This window comes from Anomaloglossus baeobatrachus, chromosome 5 (assembly GCF_048569485.1).
Source record: "Anomaloglossus baeobatrachus isolate aAnoBae1 chromosome 5, aAnoBae1.hap1, whole genome shotgun sequence".
Lineage (NCBI taxonomy): Eukaryota > Metazoa > Chordata > Amphibia > Anura > Aromobatidae > Anomaloglossus > Anomaloglossus baeobatrachus.
Window position 1 is genome coordinate 297,896,767 of NC_134357.1, and position 21,464 is coordinate 297,918,230.

Sequence of the window (21,464 nt, forward strand, 5' to 3'; positions counted from 1 at the left end):
GCAGCATGGGGGATGGAGCACGATGGGGGGTGCGCAGCATGGGGGATGGAGCACGATGGGGAGTGCGCAGCATGGGGGATGGAGCATTATGGGGGGTGCGCAGCATGGGGGATAGAGCACGATGGGGGGTGCGCAGCATGGGGGATGGAGCACGATGGGGGGTGCGCAGAATGGGGGATGGAGCACTATGGGGGGTGCGCAGCATGGGGGATGGAGCACGGTGGGGAGTGCGCAGCATGGGAGATGGAGCACGATGGGGAGTGCGCAGCATGGGGGATGGAGCACGATGGAGGGTGCGCAGCATGGGGGATGGAGCATGATGGGGGGTGCGCAGCATGGGGGATGGAGCACGATGGGGGGTGCGCAGCATCGGGGATGAAGCACGATGGGGAGTGTGCAGTATGGGGGATGGAGCACGATGAGGAGTGCGCAGCATAGGGGATGGAGCACGATGGGGAGTGCGCAGCATGGGGGATGGAGCACGATGGGGAGTGCGCAGCATGGGGAATGGAGCACGATGGGGGTGCGCAGCATGGGGGATGGAGCACAATGGGGGGTGCGCAGCATGGGGGATGGAGCACGATGGGGGTGCGCAGCATGGGGGATAGAGCACGATGGGGGGTGCACACCTCCCCCCAAAACACACACACACCTCCACACATGCACCGCACAACACACCACACACACACTGGGAACCACAAACACCGCCCTACACAGACACCCACACACACAGACAACGCCGCACACACACAACACCCAACACACAAACACCGCGGCACACACAAATATACGCACATACCGCACAACACACGCATTGCACAAAACATACCTCCCCCCAAAACACACACACGCACCCCACACCCACACAGACAACACTGCAGACACACAGCGCTCCACAAACAACGCAACACACACAACGCAACACACATACAACACCGCTCACACCCCCCGGCTCACCCAGACAACACCCAGAACATGTACAGCACCCTACACAAACACTTGGCAACTACACACAACATCTATATATATATATAATTTTTCAATAAAAAAGAGATTAAACATATATATATATATATAACAAAAATCATACATTAACTACACAATACGTAAATTCTAGAATACCCGATGCATAGAATCGGGCCACCTTCTAGTATAATATACTAGCTGTAGTACCTAGCGTTGCCCGGAATAGTAACTGTCTCTAAGTTCTGTCTGTCTCTGTCTGCCTCTGTCTGTCTGTCTCAGTCTGCCTCTCTCTGTCTGTCTCAGTCTGCCTCTGTCTGTATGTCTTTCTGTCTGTCTGTTTCGTTCTGTCTGTCTCTCTGTCTGTCTGTCTCTGTCTGTCTGCCTCTGCCTGTCTGTCTCTGTCTGTGTGTCTGTCTATGTGTCTGTATGTCTGTCTGTCTGTCTCTGTGTGTCTGTCTCTTTATGTCTCTGTCTGTCTGTCTCTGTATGTCTTTCTGTCTCTCTGTCTGTGTGTCTCTTTCCCTGTCTGTCTGTCTCTCTGTCAGTCTCTTTCTCTGTCTGTCTCTGTCTGTCTGTGTGTCTGTATCTATCCATGTCTGTCCGTCTGTTTGTGTCTATCTCTCTGTCTGTCTGTGTCTATCTCTCTGTCTGTCTCTGTATCAGTCTCTATGTCTGTCTCTCACTCTCTGTGTCTGTCTCTCTCTATCTGTGTCTGTCTCTCTATCTCTGTGTCTGTCTGTCTCTTTCCCGTCTGTCTCTGTGTCTGTCTGTCTCGTTCCCCATCTGTCTCGTTCTCCGTCTGTCTCGTTCCCCGTCTGTCTCGTTCCCCGTCTGTCTCGTTCCCCGTCTGTCTCGTTCCTCGTCTGTCTCGTTCCTCGTCTGTCTCGTTCCTCGTCTGTCTCTGTCTCTTTAACTGTCTCTGTCTCTTTAACTGTCTCGGTCTCTTTCTCTGTCTCTTTCCTTGTCTCTGTCTCTTTCCCTGTTTTTGTCTCTTTCCCTGTCTCTGTCTCTTTCCCTTTCTCTTTCCTTACATAGTTACATAGTTACATAGTTACTTAGGTTGAAAAAAGACCTAGGTCCATCTAGTTCAACCTTCCTCCACCAGTTCTACATTTAGTCACTAAGTCATTTATAACCAACAATGTTTTGTGTACTGAGGAAATCATCCAGCCCTTTTTTAAAAGCTGTTATAGTATCTGCCATTACAACCTCTTGTGGTAGTGTATTCCACAGTCTGACCGCTCTAACTGTAAAGAACCCTTTCCTATTTAGGTGTCGGAATCGCTTTTCTTCCACTCGCAGTGAGTGCCCCCTGGTCCTTAGTATTGTTTTTGGAAGAAATAAGTCATGTGCCAGTCCTTTATATTGACCACACATGTATTTATACATATAAATGAGATCTCCTCTGAGACGTCTTTTTTCTAAGCTAAACATATCTAACTTTTTCAACCTGCCATCATATGGGAGGCCTTCCATTCCTTGTAGTAGTCTAGTTGCCCGCCTTTGAACTGACTCTAACTTCTGAATGTCCTTTTTAAAATGTGGAGCGCAAAACTGGATCCCGTATTCCAGATGTGGCCTTACAAGTGATTTATAGAGGAATAACAATACGTTGGGATCACGGGATCTAATCTCTCTTTTTATACACCCTAAAATCTTGTTTGCTTTAGCAGCTGCTGCTTGACATTGAGTGCTGCTGCTCAGCTTATTTGTAATGAGAATACCCAAGTCCTTCTCCTGTTCTGTAGTCCCGAGTTTACTTCCATTTAATGTATACGCAGCTATAGGATTACTCCGTCCTAGGTGCATTACTTTACATTTATCAACATTAAATCTCATTTGCCAAGTATCTGCCCATTCTGATATCTTATCCAGATCTTTTTGTAATATTGTACTATCCAGGTCAGTTTTTAATATCCTACATAGTTTGGTGTCATCGGCAAAGACTGACACTGTACTATCAATCCCATCCACAAGGTCATTAATAAAGAGAGTAAAAAGAATCGGTCCAAGCACAGATCCCTGCGGCACCCCACTGCTGACTATAGCCCATTTAGAGAATGTACCATTTATGACTACTCTTTGTTTCCTATCTTTTAGCCAATTCCTTACCAAGTTGCATATTGTGTCCCCTAGTCCTTGCTTCTGGAGCTTTAGTATAAGGCTATTATGTGATACAGTATCAAATGCCTTTGCAAAGTCCAAATAAATCACATCAGCTGCATTACCAATATCCAGGTTTGAACTTACCCCCTCATAGAACCCCAACAGGTTTGTTAGACACGACTTATCTTTCATGAATTCATGCTGTTTGTCAGTTATCATATTATTTTCTGCAATATATTTTTGCATGTCATCCCTTAAAATGCCCTCAAAAACTTTGCATACTACTGATGTCAGGCTTACTGGACGGTAGTTGCCTGGATCTACCCTCTTACCTTTCTTAAATATCGGTACCACATCAGCAATCCTCCAATCCTTCCTGAGGCACCAACCCCGTTACAAGTGAGTCTAAAAAGATGAGATACAGCGGTCTGTCGATTACGGAGCTCAATTCCCTCAATATTCGTGGATGAATGCCATCTGGCCCTGGGGATTTGTCAATGTTTAATTTACTCAGACGTAGGCGTACTTCATCTTGTGTTAAATTAATTATATCGGGTGGTGGACTTTGATTTTTCACTTGTTGAATGATCCCTGGTACAGTCAGTTCCTTGGTGAATACAGATGAGAAATGCCTATTTAATATCTCAGTCTTTTGTTTGTCCTCTATAACTAACTTGTTATTATATTTTAAGGGTCCGATACTATCCTTTGTTTTCCTTTTGGCATTAATGTATTTATAAAAGATTTTGGGATTTATTTTAATGTCATTGGCGATTTTTGTTTCAGTAGCTAGTTTTGCTTGTTTGATTTCTTTTTTGCATTGCCTATTGATATCTTTATACTCCTGAAATGCTATTTCTGTATTCTCAGCCTTTAAGATTTTAAACGCCCTTTGTTTTTGTTGTATTATACTTTGTACAGTCTTATTTATCCATAGTGGTTTCTTTTTATTCCTGGACATTTTATTACCAGAGGGTATACGTTTTTTACAGGACTCTAGTAGTATATCCTTAAACTTACCCCATTTATGTTCGGTATCCCCAGTTACCATGACTCTGTCCCAATCTACACATTTAAGCTCTTCCCTTAATTTGTTGAAATCAGCTTTCCTAAAATTCCAGGTTTTAGCATTCCCCCTTTGAAATGTTCTATTGAATATTATGTCAAAGCTTACCATATTATGATCGCTGGTGCCCAAGTGCTCCCGGACCTGTAGATCTGAAATTGTATCCGGTCTATTTGACAGGACCAGATCAAGCAAATTATCTCCCCTGGTCGGTTCACCTACCATCTGAGAGAGGAAATGGTCTTGAATGGTAGATAAGAACTTACAGCTTTTAGCAGAACCAGAAGATTCTATGTCCCACTGTATGTCTGGATAGTTGAAATCCCCCATAATAAGAACCCAATTATTATTATTAGCTGCCTTTTCAATTTGTTCCAGCATTTCACCCTCTATTTGTTCAGGTATGTTAGGAGGCTTATAGCAAACTCCAATTAGCATTTTTCCATTATTCCCCTCCCCATGTACATTTACCCATACTGACTCTACATTGTTGCTGTTCCCCTCAATGTCATCATACAACACAGGTTTTAGGTTAGATTTGATAAATATACACACCCCACCACCTTTTTGGCCTTTCCTGTCCTTCCTAAATGTACTATAACCCTGTATGTTTGTCACCCAGTCATGGCTTTCATCCAGCCAGGTTTCCGTAATGCCCACCACATCATAATCCATGGTTGACATAAGAGTCTCCAATTCATTCATTTTGTTTGCAAGACTTCTTGCATTTGCCAGTAGACATTTAATCCTATTAACACCTTTATTACTCCTAGCCTCCCTACGTTCCTTGTATGTCCCATCCCCCCCTAATCCTTCATTGACCCCTACCGTTTCCCTGTCTCTATCTGCTCTATCTATCCCCTTATTTGCTCCACTACCCTCCCTCCCCCCCGATCCTAGTTTAAAAGCTCCTCCATCCGTCTGACCATTTTCTCCCCCAGCACAGCTGCACCTTCCCCATTGAGGTGCAGCCCGTCCCTACTGTAGAGCCTGTAGCCGACTGAGAAGTCGGCCCAGTTCTCCATGAACCCGAACCCTTCCTTCCTGCACCAATTTCTAAGCCACATATTTATCTCCCTAAGCTCCCGCTGTCTTTCTAGTGACGCTCGTGGCACCGGTAGTATTTCTGAAAACACCACCTTGGAGGTCCTGGACTTCAGCTTCTCTCCTAGTTCCCTGTAATCATTTTTAAGGACCTTCCACCTGCCTCTAACTTTGTCATTAGTACCAATGTGCACCATGACCGCTGAGTTTTCCCCAGCCCCACCCAGCAATCTGTCTATCCGATCCACAATATGCCGAACCCGAGCACCCGGCAGACAACACACTGTTCGGCATTCACGGTCTCGGCGACAGATGACCCTGTCTGTCCGCCTAATTTTAGAGTCCCCTACCACCAACATCTGTCTGGGCTTTGCTGCACTCCTATTTCCCTCCTTCCTACAGCAGTTGTTTTCCTGGTTGCTAGGAGCAACATCCTGCTGTAGTGACCCTAGTCCAGGCCCTTCATTCCTAATATCAGCCAAACAGGCATATTTACTAGGTTGTGCCAGGTCAGGACTAGGCTCCCTGACATGTCCTTGTCTCTTTCTCTTAACTGATCTCTGTCTCTTTCCCTGTCTCTGTCTCTTTCCCTGTCTCTGTCTATTTCCCTGTCTCTTTCCCTGTCTCAGTCTGTCTTTTTTCCTGTCTGTCTGTCTCTTTCCCTGTCTGTCTCTGTCTGTCACTCTGTGTCTTTCCCTGTCTGTCTCTGTCTCTCTGTGTCTTTCCCTGTCTGCCTGTCTCTTTCCCTGTCTGTGCCTGTCTCTTTCCCTGTCTGCCTCTCTTTCCCTGTCTGTCTCTTTCCCTGTCTGTCTGTCTCTTTCCCTGTCTGTGTCTGTCTCTTGGTGTCTGTCTGCCTCTGTCTGTGTTTTTGATTGTCTCTCTCTCTGTCTCGTTTCCTGTCTGTCTCTGTCTATCTGTCTCCATCTGCCTATGTCTGTCTCTTTACCTGTCTGCCTCTTACTCTGTCTGTGCTTATATCTGCCTGTCTCTTTCTGTTTCTTGCTATCTGTCTCCCCACCGACATCTTATTACCTTACAGATAAGCTTCTTATACTAACACTTTATTTTGTTCCCATTGCAAAAAATCACAGCTCCTATTAATAACCTTAAACTCGCACCTCCATTGACTTTAATGAAGACCAGTTTTTTTTGGAGAGTGTAAACCGCGGGGTTACATTTTCCCATCAAAACATAGTCTATGACGTCTGTGTAAAATGTTGTGATTGTAAATGCGACGGTTTGGATTCCTTTAGCGGACATACACACACACACACACACACATGCATACATATGCTCAGCTTTATATCTAATATATAAAGCTGAGTGTATGTGTGCGTGTGTGTGTGTGTGTGTGTGTGTGTGTGTGTGTGTGTGTCAAGGAATCCGCACCATCGCATTTACAATAGACACAGACAGAGAAAAAGACAGACAGACAGGGAAAGAGAAAGAGACTGGTAAAGAGACAGAGACAGAGAAAGGGAAAGAGACAGAGACTGGGAAAGAGACAGAGACAGGGAAAGAGCCAGGGAAAGAGACAGAGACAGACGGGGAAAGAGACAGATGGGGAAAGAGAACGAGACAGACCTGGAACGAGACAGACGGGAAAAGAGACAGACCTGGAACAAGACAGGCAGAGAAAGAGACTGACAGACATAGATAGAGACAGACAGAGAGAGAGCGAGCCAGATAGACACAGAGATAGAGAGAGACAGATAGAGAGACTGATACAAAGACAGACAGAGAGACACAGACAGACATAGATGGAGACAGATACACATGGATAGAGACAGACACACAGACAGACAGATAGGGAAAGAGACAGACACGGAAAGAGACAGACACACAGAGACAGACACACAGAGACAGACACACAGATACAGACAGAGACAGACACACAGGCAGACAGGGACAGACAGGGACAGAGACAGACAGAGACAAAAAGACTGGGAGAGAGTGTCAGGTTTCCAGGTTTTCCAGTTCTCTTTTGACTGCCCTTGCCCTCGGTTAACATGGAGGTTACCGTTCTGTTGCCCTACTTCCTGTCCAGCAGCTTAAAAGGCCGCCTCCCAGCCCAGTCCAGTGCCTGAGTATACTGCCTGCTGTGTGCTCCTGCTGTGTTTGCTGCTTATTCCGGATTGCCTCGGGATTCCCCTAAAGGACTACCTACCGATTGTCTCAGGACTGTACCCGGCTCTTAAGGCTGTGCCCGGATTCCGTTTACCATCTTCGGTCAGCACTCCGCCTGGTTCTCTTTTGGTTCGTAACCATCCTGGATAAACATTTCCGTACGGACACTCATTGACTTTACCGCTTGCTCCTTATCCCGGCCGCTGCGCATTTAGGCCTTCCGGGGTAGATTGCCGGACAGTCCCTGTATAGGGGTTCGCTCCGGTGGTCTCCCTGGGGGAGTCCGGTGCGTGGTCCCGGGAATCCCCTGCGCGTCTATTCCGGAAAGTATTGTATGTGTTATTGTATTGTTGTGTTTGTTCTGTTTCTACCGTGGTGACATACTATAAAACATCTTGTACCCGGAACTCGTCTCTGATTGTCATTGCCCTACGCTATCGAAATCCTCAGAATATAGAATAAGTATTACATTATACTCAGGCCATTAGAGGATTTCGCTGGGGCAATGACTGAGACACGAGTAGATCAGCTGTTCTCCATGATTAACTCCCTGCAGCAGGAGATGGAGGTGGTGCAGAATAAGCTTAGAGATGTGGAAACGCAGCTGGGCCATGATCACCAGGTACTGGGTCCGGCTATACAGGATTTGCAAGTCAGAGTGGAGGCTCAGGAAGCCGTCCCCACTACGTCCGTACCAGCTGCCGGTATGCCTAGGTTACCCCCATTCCGTTTTAATGGTGATCGTAGTCAGTTCCGTGGATTTATTAACCAATGTATACTGTTTTTCGATGTACATGCTGAATATTACCGTTCTGACCGGTCAAAGGTGTTATGTATCATCATGTTATTAACCTCACGAGCACTGGCTTGGGCTAATCCGATGATAGAAAACCGGGACATCCGTTTAAATCACCTAGATGACTTTCTGAACGCAATGGCGCAGATGTTTGATGATCCGAATCGCCGTGCTACCGCTGAATCTGCTCTCCTTTCCTTACGTCAGGGAAAGCGCTCTGTCATTGAATACGCCACTGAGTTCAGGAGGTTAGTGGTAGACACCGACTGGGGAAACAATGCATTATTGTCCGTTTTCAGAAAGGGTTTGTCCGGTACCATCAAGGACGAGTTAGCCCGTTCCGAATCCCCAGGGGATTTTGACCTGTTTCTCCAGCACTGTGTGCGCATAGATACCCGTTTAACGGAACGTAGACAGGAAAAATGGGCAGCTATAAACCGTATAAATAATAATACATTTCCTTCCAGAGAACCGGCTTTCAGGACGCCACGGGAGGCTGAGGACGTTCCTATGCAAGTGGACTCTCTACAAAAGCGAGAGACCAACGAACGTCGTGAACACCGGCTCCGTGAGCGTTTGTGTTTCTACTGCGGTCAATCGGACCATTTTTTAATCGACCGTCCGAATCGCCCAAATAAGGTATTGGCAGCCATGGCAGAGTGTGATAACACGGACGCAGAGTCTGATATCTCTGAGGCAAGTGGACACTTGGATGCGGTATTTCCCTTGACGGTAATGTCTACCTCACCGAAGGACTCAGAAGGGAAATATACCCATTGTTCACTCCCCATTCAGATCCGGTGGGAGGGACAGCTAATTCCTACCTCTGCAATGATAGACTCTGGGGCAGGGGGAAATTTCATGGACTTTTCTTTTGCTAGTAAACACGGTATCCGGACTCAGCAAAGATCCTTACCGGTTACCATGGAGACGGTAGACGGATCTCCGTTAACATCTGGACCAGTGGATCGGGAAACAGTACCGCTAGAATGCGTGATGAAACCAGGTCAGCAGGAGACTCTTGTTTTCATGATGATCTCTTCTCCACATTTTCCGATTATTCTAGGTATTCCGTGGCTACGGTCTACAAATCCGGTCATCAATTTGGAAACTAAGGAGATATCCTTCCCACCGCAGAGTGATCCGGCCATTTGTCCAACTGTTCCGGTTCCGGTAACACCACATGCAGAAGGCACGGTACAGGTACCCGTTTTACCCTCGGTTTATCGTGACTTCGCTGACATATGCGACAAAAGAAAGGCCGATCGGCTTCCTCCGCATAGACCGTATGATTGCCCCATAGACTTACTCCCAGGGGCAGAAATCCCGTTTGGTCATGTTTACCCGTTGGCGGCACCTGAGCTAGAAGCCCTAAAGGAGTATATTGATGAAAGCCTGGCCAAGGGATTTATTCGCCCGTCTACCTCGCCCGCAGGGGCACCCATCTTTTTTGTGAAAAAGAAGGAGGGGACTCTGAGACCCTGTATTGACTACCGGGAACTGAATAAAATAACCATCCGGAACCGGTATCCGTTACCGTTGATTCCGGAGCTATTGGAGAGAGTCCAACAGGCAAAGATATTCACCAAATTGGACCTCCGTGGGGCATATAATCTGCTTCGTATACGTCCCGGAGACGAGTGGAAGACCGCGTTCCGATGTCGGTACGGACATTTTGAGTATTTAGTGATGCCTTTTGGACTTTGTAACGCTCCTGCGGCATTTCAACATCTAGTTAATGATATTTTCAGGGATATCATGGACCAATTCATGGTGATCTATCTGGATGATATTCTAATCTTTTCTGATTCTCTCCAGGAACACCAGGAGCACGTCAAGACCGTACTTACCCGGCTGAGGGACAACCACCTGTACATTAAACTGGAGAAATGTGAGTTCCACTGCTCACAAATACAATTCTTAGGTTATGTCATCTCTCCTCAGGGACTGAACATGGAATCTAGCAAGATACAAGCCATTCTCGACTGGCCGGAACCGGGAAACATCAAAGAGGTACAACGCTTTGTCGGTTTTGCCAACTTTGACCGACGCTTTATCCGTAACTTTTCAGAGATTGTTCGTCCCATCACCCTGTTGACTAAGAAAGGACAGAAGTTTGTATGGTCCACCCAGGCTCAGGAAGCGTTCCATCGTCTCAAGGGATGTTTTACCTCAGCACCCATACTAGTGCATCCGAATCCCGCACTTCCCTTCATCGTGGAGGTCGACGCTTCCGACTACGCATTAGGGGCCATTCTTTCTCAAAGGACCGGGGACAAGAGTCTCCTGCATCCGTGTGCCTTCTTCTCCCGCAGGTTGTCCCCTGCGGAAAGGAACTACGACATTGCGGATAAGGAATTATTGGCGATTATTGCCGCCTTCAAGGAATGGAGACACCACTTACAGGGAGCCGCGCAGCAAGTGATAGTACTCACAGATCACCGTAATCTGGAATTTCTCAAGTCTGCCAGGTGCCTGTCTCCACGACAAGCCCGTTGGAGCCTATTTCTTAACCAATTCAATTTTGTTGTTACATACCGTCCAGGTTCACGTAATGGGAAAGCCGATGCCTTGTCCCGAATCCCTGCCGTGGACTCCGTGCCTGGAACCCCGTCGCAGACCGTGTTAACAGATGCCAATTTCGTTGGAGTAATCCAGGACCAGGACTTGTGGAAGGACATCAAGCTGGCCTATGATGGTGATGTATTTCTTGCTGCCCCCCCGAATGATGTAACTCTTGTTCTTCGGAATGGTGTGTGGTTAAGAGAACGACGCATTTATGTCCCGGAGGCCGTAAGACTTCGGGTTCTCAAGTTGGTTCATGACTCCGTGTTGGCCGGTCATAGGGGGGTACAGAAGACGCAGGAATTTCTGAGCCGGTTTTTCTGGTGGCCTACCTGTTTAAAGGACGTGAAGGACTATGTCCACTCATGTGTGGTTTGTGCCCGGTGCAAGGTCCCTCGTGTGGCTCCTACGGGACTCCTCCAACCGTTACCCGTGCCATCTCGCCCTTGGGGGTCTATCTCCATGGATTTTATTGTGGAGTTGCCGGTCTCAGGCAGGCATAATACCATTTTAGTGGTGGTGGATCGATTGACTAAAGCTGCTCACTTCATTCCGTGTACCGGTCTTCCCTCAGCCGCAGAGACAGTGGATTTGGTTGTCCAGAACGTATTCCGATTGCATGGGGTACCAGATGAGATCATCTCCGATCGGGGCGTGCAGTTCACGTCGAGATTCTGGAAGGGGTTTTGTACGGCACTCCAGATTGATGTCTGTTTGTCTTCTGCATACCATCCTCAGACAAATGGACAAACCGAACGGACGAATCAAACCCTGGAACAATATCTTCGCTGTTATGTCAGCCATCTCCAAGACGATTGGTTGAAGATGCTTCCGTTGGCGGAGTTCTCCTACAACAACACTCAGAGCAGCTCCACTAAGGTAACGCCCTTTTTCGCTAACCTGGGTTACCATCCGACTATTTTGCCTAGGTCACCGGTTGCGGTTTCGGTACCAGCGGTGGAGGACAGAGTGACAGAACTACGACAAAATCTGGAGGTTCTAAGGAACACCGTAGCTACGGCCCAGGAGCGTTACAAGAGGTCGGCGGACACTCACCGGAAACCGGCACCCATGTACAAGGTAGGGGACTCTGTATGGTTATCCACCAAAAACCTGAGATTGGGTGTTCCTTCGCAGAAACTGGGACAAAAATTCATCGGTCCGTTCAAAATCACCGGGATCGTGAGCCCTGTGGCCTGTCGGCTACGGTTACCGCACCATCTAAAGGTACACCCGGTCTTTCATGTGTCTCTCCTCAAACCCGTTTCCCCTAATACTTTTCATGGTCGTATTGTGCCTCCTCCTCCGCCTGTGATGGTCGACGGCGAGGAGCAGTTCGTGGTTGAGGACATTATTGACTCCCGGCTCCATCGTCGTCGGCTTCAGTATCTGGTACGTTGGCAGGGGTACGCCCCCGAGGACGATTCCTGGGAACCGGTGGGTAACATTCGGGCACCCCGGAAGATTGCTCAGTTTCATCGCCGGTACCCGGACAAACCTGGCCCTGATCCGTCCTGAGGCCGTCTCTGGGGGGGGGAGTAATGTCAGGTTTCCAGGTTTTCCAGTTCTCTTTTGACTGCCCTTGCCCTCGGTTAACATGGAGGTTACCGTTCTGTTGCCCTACTTCCTGTCCAGCAGCTTAAAAGGCCGCCTCCCAGCCCAGTCCAGTGCCTGAGTATACTGCCTGCTGTGTGCTCCTGCTGTGTTTGCTGCTTATTCCGGATTGCCTCGGGATTCCCCTAAAGGACTACCTACCGATTGTCTCAGGACTGTACCCGGCTCTTAAGGCTGTGCCCGGATTCCGTTTACCATCTTCGGTCAGCACTCCGCCTGGTTCTCTTTTGGTTCGTAACCATCCTGGATAAACATTTCCGTACGGACACTCATTGACTTTACCGCTTGCTCCTTATCCCGGCCGCTGCGCATTTAGGCCTTCCGGGGTAGATTGCCGGACAGTCCCTGTATAGGGGTTCGCTCCGGTGGTCTCCCTGGGGGAGTCCGGTGCGTGGTCCCGGGAATCCCCTGCGCGTCTATTCCGGAAAGTATTGTATGTGTTATTGTATTGTTGTGTTTGTTCTGTTTCTACCGTGGTGACATACTATAAAACATCTTGTACCCGGAACTCGTCTCTGATTGTCATTGCCCTACGCTATCGAAATCCTCAGAATATAGAATAAGTATTACAGAGAGACAGTTACTATCCTGGGCAACGCCCGGGTACTACAGCTAGTATTAGATATACAGTGGAACCTTGGATTACGAGCATAATTGGTTCCAGAGTGTGCTATTAAACCAAGTTATTCTTATATCAAAGTAAATTTTTCCATAGGAATTAATTGAAACAGACAAATCGTTCCACAACCAAAAAATATTTATTGTATTTATAATAATAATGATAATAATTGTATTCATTTATATAGCGCTATTAATTCCACAGCACTTTACATACATTGGCAATTTATACAAACTTATTACAGTAATACAAAATAATGTACTGTATTCATAGAAAATTATTACAGTACACTAATACAAAATACTGTACAGTACAGTAAAAGAAATATAAAGCAAAGAAAACTGCACTTTAGCTTACAATAAAATTGTTGGTGTGTGAGAGGTACAGTATAAGCAATGTGCAGTGCTGGTTAGCAGAAAGCACAATACTGCATCCATAAATGCAAATTGATAGACATGCTATTTAGTATATACTGTACCATACAATGGTATACTGTATACAGTACATTTGTACAGAAAGTTACCTCCGGAGCAGGTCAGAGCACGGTGAAAAGACAGAACTGGAAGTATACACAGTGAGTATTTGCTCTTCTTGCAAAGCATTGCTCTTAAACCAAGTTACAATTTTGTAAAAAGCTTTGCTTGTCTTGCAAAACGCTCTCAAACCAAGTTACTCTTAACTGCACTTTACATGCTGCGATATCACTAATGATATCGCTAGCAAGCGTACCCGCCCCGTCGGTTGTGTCTCACGGGCAAATCGCTGCCCGTGGTGCACAACATCGCTTACACCTGTCACACGGACTTACCTTCCCTGCGACGTCGCTGTGGCTGGCGAACCGCCTCCTTTCTAAGGGGGCGATTCATGCGGCGTCACAGCGACGTCACATGGCAGCCGTCCAATAGAAGCGGAGGGGCAGAGATGAGCGGGTGGAATATCCCGCCCACCTCTTTCCTACCTCATTGCCGGTGGACGCAGGTAAGGAGATGTTCGTCGTTCCTGCGGTGTCACATATAGCGATGTGTGATGCCGCAGGACCGACAAACAACCAGCGTCATGCACCACCAACGATATTATGAAAAGGAGCGACGTGTCAACGATCAACGATTTTTGACGTTTTTTCGATCGTTGATCGTCGCTCCTTGGTGTCACACGCTGCGATGTCGCTAACGAAGACGGATGTGCATCACTAACGACGTGACCCAGACGATATATCATTAGCGATCTCGCAGCGTGTAAAGCACCCTTTACACTGTGTTCCAAATTGTTATGCAAAAAGAGTTTAGGAGTGATAAGGTCAGACATTTTTTGTTTGTCATGTAAACTCATTGATGGTGATGTGTGTCAGGGCTCTTTATATCACTGAAAGCAATTGCAGATACCTGTGCACATTAGTTTGGCAGGTGTGTCCAAATAAAGGCAAGACTACTTAAGAAGGCTGTTCCACATTATTAAGCAGCCTAAATTTTTTGCCAAAATGGGAAAGAAAAAGGCTGCTGAGAAGGAACACATTGTGGAGTATTTAGGTGAAGGCATGACCACAATCAACATTGCCAAGACACTTCATCGTGATCATCGCACAATCAAGGAGTATGTAGCTGATTCACAGCACACGCGTGTGCGTGCTGATAAGGAAAAAGTGAGGACTCTTTCCAACAGGCAATTGCGTCAGGTTAAAGAGCAGCTGCTAAAATGCCTTGTCATGGCAGCAGACAAGTTTTTGAAGCTGCTGGTGCCTCCAACGTCCCCCGAATAACAATATGCAGGGTCCTTCATAGGTTTGCAGCTGTGTGTAAGCCATCCTCTCGACCACCTCTATCCACTGCACACAAGCAGAAACGGCTCCAGTGGCCAAACCATACATGAAGACTGACTTTCAAACTGTTTTGTTCACCGATGAGTGCCGTGCAACGCTCGATGGTCCAGATGGATGGAGTGGAGGATGGCTGGTTGATGGACACCCCATGAAAACACGGCTAAGGCGCCAACAAGGAGGAGGTGGAGTAATGTTTTGGGCTGGAATCATGGGGAGAGAGACTGTTGGCCCCTTTAGGATCCCTGAAGGGGTAAAGATGAACTCCATAATCTATGTGGAGTTTCTAAAACAGCACTTCCTGCCATGGTTCAGGAGGAAGAACCGTGCATTCCGCAGCAAGATGATTTTCATACATGATAATGCACCATCTCATGCTGCAAATAACACATCTGCATCTCTGGCTGCTATGGGCATAAAAGAGGACAAACTTATGGTGTGGCCACCATCTTCCCCTGACCTCAACCCCATTGTGAACCTCTGGAGCATCATCAAAAGGAGTGTCTATAATGGCGGGAGGCAGTTCACACCTAAGCAACAGCTCTGGGAGGGTATTCTGTCCACATGCAAAACAATTGAAGCCCAAACCATCCAAAAACTGACAAATTCAATGGACGAGAGAGTTCAGAAGCTTCTTTCGAACAAGGGGTCCTAAGTGCAAATGTAACATCACCTAGAATTAAGTTTTGACATGAAAACTGTTTGATTTCATTTTGTAATAAGCTGATAATGCTTAGAATTTCACAATTAACCATTTTGTTTTTGAAAATAAAAATAAAAAAGTTTAAATCTCTGCTGTGCATAATAATTTGGAACATGCATTTTGAGTACATTTTGAGTGTTTATTATTTTTAAAAATATACTGTTTTCATAGGCATTTTGATCAAAAACATTTCAATTATACTCGAATAGTAGATGACTGGAAAATAACAATGACTGCAATTCATAAAGTTAATTTAGGAAAATATGAAAAATATTTTTTGCATAATAATTTGGAACACAGTGTAGACCAAAGTTCCACTGTATATGAAGAGAGAGTTACTTTGCATATATTTTTGACTGACTACATTTGTCCAAACACTAATAAAAATCCACAAGCTGGAAACTGATTCTCACTGTTTTCTCTTTTTACCATATGTAGTCGGGCTAGCAGTTTTTGGAGTTTGTTCGTTGGTTCTAGATGTGCTGAAGATTGGGAAATCAGTCAGTCTGGCTCATTGCGGATCTCCTATCCAAATTATATATCCAGTCTTTCAAGGCCTGTTTGTAGTGCTACAGGTAAGATTTTTGAACTGCATTTAAAAACACTTTTTTCAAACTTTTTGTATTAACTGTAGCAATTTTTGTAAACCAGAAATATTTGTAAAATGTGTTTGATCTGACCATTTTAATTAGCTTGACAGTAGTTGATTCCAAATATAAAAGTAATGTGTGATCACATGATCTTCCTATACAGACGTACTTCCTCTGGATCTCTTGCCAGCACTGTGTTCAGACTCACATGAACCTAACTAGGTAAGAATAAATGAAGAATCCTGGTGAACAATCCCAGGTTATGTAATTTCTTATGAAAAAGGAATAAAAATGTTACAATACTTACAATGTAATCTAGTGGGTGAAATCACAGTAACAGTAATCATGTGTCTGTTTTTAGGTGCGGTCTCATGTTGACTCTAGGCACTAATCTAGCTATCTGGATGGCTGCGGTCACAGATGAATCTCTTCACCAGACCCCTAGTACTAACAGTGGTAACTCATCTGGTGGTCACAGGACTTCAAGAGGTAGAATATCTTAGTTTTAAAACTTATTTACAGTGGCATAACTAGAGTCGATGGACATTGGTGCAAATTTAAGACCTGGCTCCCCCTTCTTCCCTGCATGTTGGTCAGATGAATGAATAAAGACATAAGTGCTGCCCCCCTCCTCCTTGAATATGTAGTTATGCCCCCATCCTGTAATGATGTCCCCCATCCTAGGCTACCTCCTGATAAAAATGTCCCCTATCCTTTTATATATGTCCCCCAACCTGATACATATGTCCCCCATCCTAGTATATATGTTTCCCATTCTGGACCCCTTCCTGGTAAAAAAACGTTTTCCATCCTGATAAATGTCACCCATCCTGGTATATATGTCTCTCATTCTTGACTCCTTCCAGGTAACTATGTCCCTCATCCTAGTATATATGTTCCCCATCCTGGTATGTATGTTTCCCATCATGGGCACCTTCTTATTAAAATATGTCCCCCATCCTGTTATATATGTCTCCATCATAAACTCCTTCATGATATATCTCTCCCCCATCCATTCTGTTAAATATGTACTCATCCTGGGACCTTTCCTGGTATATATGTCTATCATCCTGGTATATACTGTATGTTTCCCATCGTTTCTGATCCTGGGCCCCTTCCTGGTAAATATGTCCCCCATACTAGTTTATATGTCTCCCATCCTGGACCCCTTCATGGTAAATATGTCCCCCATTCTGGTATATTTATCCTCCATCTTAGGCTCCATCCTTTTATATATGTCTCCCATCCTGATGAATATGTTCTCCATTCTAGTATATACTGTATGTTCCCCATTCTGCCTTTAACGCATATACAAAAAAGCAATTCTACTCACCTACCCCGCTTCCATGTCATGCAGGCGGTGTCCACCTCTGTAGCCAGTGGCTAGCAGCTGACATCAGCGTTACTGATATGGCAACCCATGATATCACTGCCATGTGACTCCAATGCCTGCCACTCTAACATCAGCTGTCGGCCTCTGTTTGGGTGGTGGCATGTATTGACGGGTTTCTGCTTCACAATGCATTTTATCTGGATGTGCATCCTCAGAGGCACATCCAGCTGATGTAGACGCTGGGGTCAGCAGGCCCCTTCCACCCCAATGCCCGGTTGTGGTTGCAGAGTCCATGACCGTGATCGTTACGCTCCTGTTTTTTTATGTAAGTGCCAAACTTTAAATGACTGAACATCTTTAATACATGAATGGGTTTTTCCATAAACAAAGTTAATTGTAAAGGGAAAATGTATCTAGATTTGTCCCCTATAAACTGCGTCAAGCACCAGTATGCCCTTAACCCCTTCCTGACTAATCAGCCAACATTATTCCCCACATATGACGATTGATCTGAGCACCGACATTCAAAGGAGAACAGCATTTCTGCTGATCAGAGGGATGCTGAAGCATCTGATTGGCAGAAGTGATCGGACAGTACAGGCATAAGACAGGGTACCTAAGGCAATTTTAACACTGCAATCCTCTCTCTATTCAGTGGTCCCGTCGGGGCTTCCGTGCAAACCTCCTACAAAACGGGTTTCGGACGTATGTGCCCACGGGACTATTAGCTATAATGGTGCAGATGGAGTCATCGTGTGCTCTGTTATACACCATTTTTGGGAGTATACACTTACTAGAGCTTGACACCCAGACGCAGTCTACTACATCTGGGTGTCCGCCTTTAATAGGCATATACTCTAGAAAACGGTGCACGACAGAGCACATGGTGACTCCATCTGCACCTGTGCCGCCCCTGCAGCAGGCAGACTGCTCGGGTCCGGGGGTTTTGCTGTGGCTCGATGGTCCCCAGACCTGGGGCTCAGCGGCAACTCAAATAAAAGGGGGAAATATTTAAAAGGGGACTGTTCGTGACGCCACCCGTGGTAAGAGAATACTGCTGCTGCCGATGGGAGTACCCGGGGTGGATGGAGCGGGGCAGCGAGATGGTGGTCCCTCCACGGGTAGAGAAGGCCCCGGGGCTGCGTAGGGATGGTGAATGGGATGGTGGAGGTGATTTGAGTAGGTCAGGACCCGGGGAGGCAAGTGTACTTGTGGCGCCCTGGGCAAGCCAGGTCGTCACAGGAACTGCAACAACACACCCCAGTTAGGCACATCAGCCGCACACACAAATCCTTGTTGCCTTCCTCCAGGGGCTGATGTCCACACCAGGTGGGGCGGAGCCAGGCGGTTGGCCCCGCCCATTGAGTGAGTGAAGTGGTAGTTGGGGAGCTGACTGACCGTGTCCGGGTACGTGGCCCGGGCACATACAGCAAGGTTGACAGACGGTGGTGGCCGTCTGCAGGAGAGGCCTATCGACGCGGAACCATAGGGCCGGGGTTGGGCGGTGGCCCACTGGTACCGAACCGGGGAGCAAAGAGAAGCCAGCACCAAACCGGCAGGGCCTGCGGACCCCGACCAGGCTGGGAGTCGCCATAAAACTGGTCAAATCCGTTAGCGAAGGGAACCTCCGGGGTTTCCAAGCATCAAAGACCCGAGTGAAGGCAACCGTCCAAACCGTACAGGGAGATAAAGCTACCGCCAGAGCTAGAGCTCCCAGGGCCAGAGCCTGCGGGCAAAAGGGCTCCTCCGGCATCTATACGCTGGGGAGTGGGTTACCGGTGGGAAGCCATCAGGACCGAAAACACACAACGGGTGCAGGGAAAGGCAGCCATCACCAACCGTCCGGGAGTAACTACAGCAGCCGGCTGCGGGACCCGTCCATCCAGCCGTTTGTTTTACCGGAGACTCTGTGTTCATCCTTGACTGAGTGAGTACCACCGTGCCGTCCGGCACCGCGCTGCCCCCGCGACCCTGCACCTCACCTGCCCTGCATACTTCCCTTCTCCCCTCACCGGGCCCCGGGACAACCAACCCCTACCCACGGAGAGGGAAAACATCCCAGCTGCTCCCTAACAACGCTCCCAGGATCCCCGTCACCAGCAGCGGTGGTGCCCCAACCTCACCACGACCCGTGGGTGGAGTCACAAACTCAATCCCCAAGGCAAACCAACCCCTTTCACTCACGGGCGAGGAGCGCCGCTCGAGTCCCCGGATCCAGCCCACCACTCGAGCCACCGAGCAGCAGCAGCAGCCGGACCCGAGCCGCAAGCGCGGTCGAGTAGCGCACCCCCCGCCCGCGACATACTCACTCAGGCGGTGCAGTTGTTAGTGCGGCCAATAAGCAGACTCTGACACAGAAGTAAACCAAGTCTCTAGGTGCCGCTGCCACTCTGAGGAGCCCGTCCAGGTGTACATTCCCGCTGGTATTGCTTAGTGGTCTGGAGCTTGCATCCATGCAGAATTGTGGAGATGTTTCTGAGTGACCCTTCAGCCTCAAACTGTCAGGGTCCCGCTCCCTATAGTGAAATAGTGGAGCTGTGCTCTCGATGGCTGACACTTGGGATTTCAGTGAGCTGCAAAAACTGGAAAGCCCTATCCCCCTCGTTGTGTTGATGCCTTCAATCTCTGATCTCTTGGGGAAAATTCATAAAGAGCCTATCCTCCACAGGTGAATTATCAGGTTGTGTGAAGCTACTGCCTGGTCTAGGGTCCTGTACCCCGCCACGCTCGGTACCAGTTTGGTTACTGGACTTATGGTGTCGACCGTTCTCCAAAACTAAGTCTGCTACACCTCCTCCAATATACCCTGTGACTGTGTCTCCGACTCCTCTGGTCCCAGACCACCATCTGCGACCCAACTAAGGTCACACAGGGAGCTACAGCTCCGTCAGCTCCTCACTCTCTGAAGGCTATTGCTCAACTCCAGGGAGCTGCTACTCCCATTTCCTCACTCTTTGGGAGCTACTGCTGAACTCTCTATGTCCCTCCCACCAGTCTGCCTGATCCCTAGGCGGGTGGCCCTTTTCCAGCTAGACCACACACTGGTGTGCTTGACAGGGTTCGGTGTGAGGTGTGGCTAGGATTTGAGTGCTGATGGAAGCAATACCAGTAGTTAGAATCCCAGAACCATGGAGGGTGAGTTCTGCACTAAGAGAAAGGAAAGTGCAGTTCCCTGTGACACACTGATAGTCAGGGGCGTCACACACCATTATAGTCAATAACTGTTTTGCGGGGGGGTTCGGACAGAAGCCTCGACGGTACTACTGAACAGGGATAGGAACGCAGTGTTTAAGCAGCCTAATGACATTAATAAACTCAATAAAAAATGTAAAAAAGTTTTAAAATATGAAAAAAAAACAAAAACCTATAAGTTCAAATCATCCCCCTTTTGACCCCTTAAAATAAAACAATAACAAAATAAACAACATACATATATTTCGTATTGCCACGTTCAGAAATGCCCGATATATCAAAATATAAAATCAATTTTTCTGATTGGTAAAGGGTATAGCGAGAAAAAAATCTAAACATCAGAATAAGACTATGTTCGCACGTGGCGTTTTTTCATGCGTTTAAGCAGCGTTTTAAACTGCAGCGTAAACACATGCATTCTGCATCCCCAGCAAAGTCTATGAGAATTTAGCAAAATCCATGCACATGTTGCGTTTTAAAACGCAGCGTTTTGCATGCCAAATTTTTGACAAAATCGATGCGTTCTAAAAAGCAACATGTCCCTTCTTTTGTGCGTTTTGGATGCTTTCCCCACTCTGTCTATGGCAGAGCAAGCATCCAGAGCGCATGAATTCTGCATCAATACCGCATTCAAAATACATCCAAAACGCAGCTTTTCGTCTGCGTTTTGAAACGCACATGCAGTGACAAAACGCTGCAGAATATTTGTCACGCCAGAACGCAATGTGCTCACATACCCTTGTAGTTCTTTTGGTCGCCACAACATTACATTAAAATGCAATAACAGGTGATCAAAGCATTGCGTCGACCCAGAAATGATATAATTAAAAATGTCAGCTCAAGATGCAAAAAATAAGCTGTCTCTGAGCTACAGATCCTATAAAATGAGAACGCTATGGGACTTGGAAAATGGCAACAAAATTGCAATTC

General features: G+C 47.1%; 1 protein-coding gene across 1 annotated transcript in view; it reads left to right on the forward strand.

Moving 5' to 3' along the window:
- LOC142310005 (proton channel OTOP2-like) overlaps nt 1-21,464 on the forward strand; it is a 109,437-nt gene that overhangs the window by 26,637 nt on the left and 61,336 nt on the right. Inside the window, exons 2-4 of the mRNA XM_075347482.1 lie at nt 15,858-15,994; nt 16,173-16,231; nt 16,371-16,498. Coding sequence (XP_075203597.1) covers nt 15,858-15,994; nt 16,173-16,231; nt 16,371-16,498 — 324 coding nt within the window. The remainder of the gene's footprint in view (nt 1-15,857; nt 15,995-16,172; nt 16,232-16,370; nt 16,499-21,464) is intronic.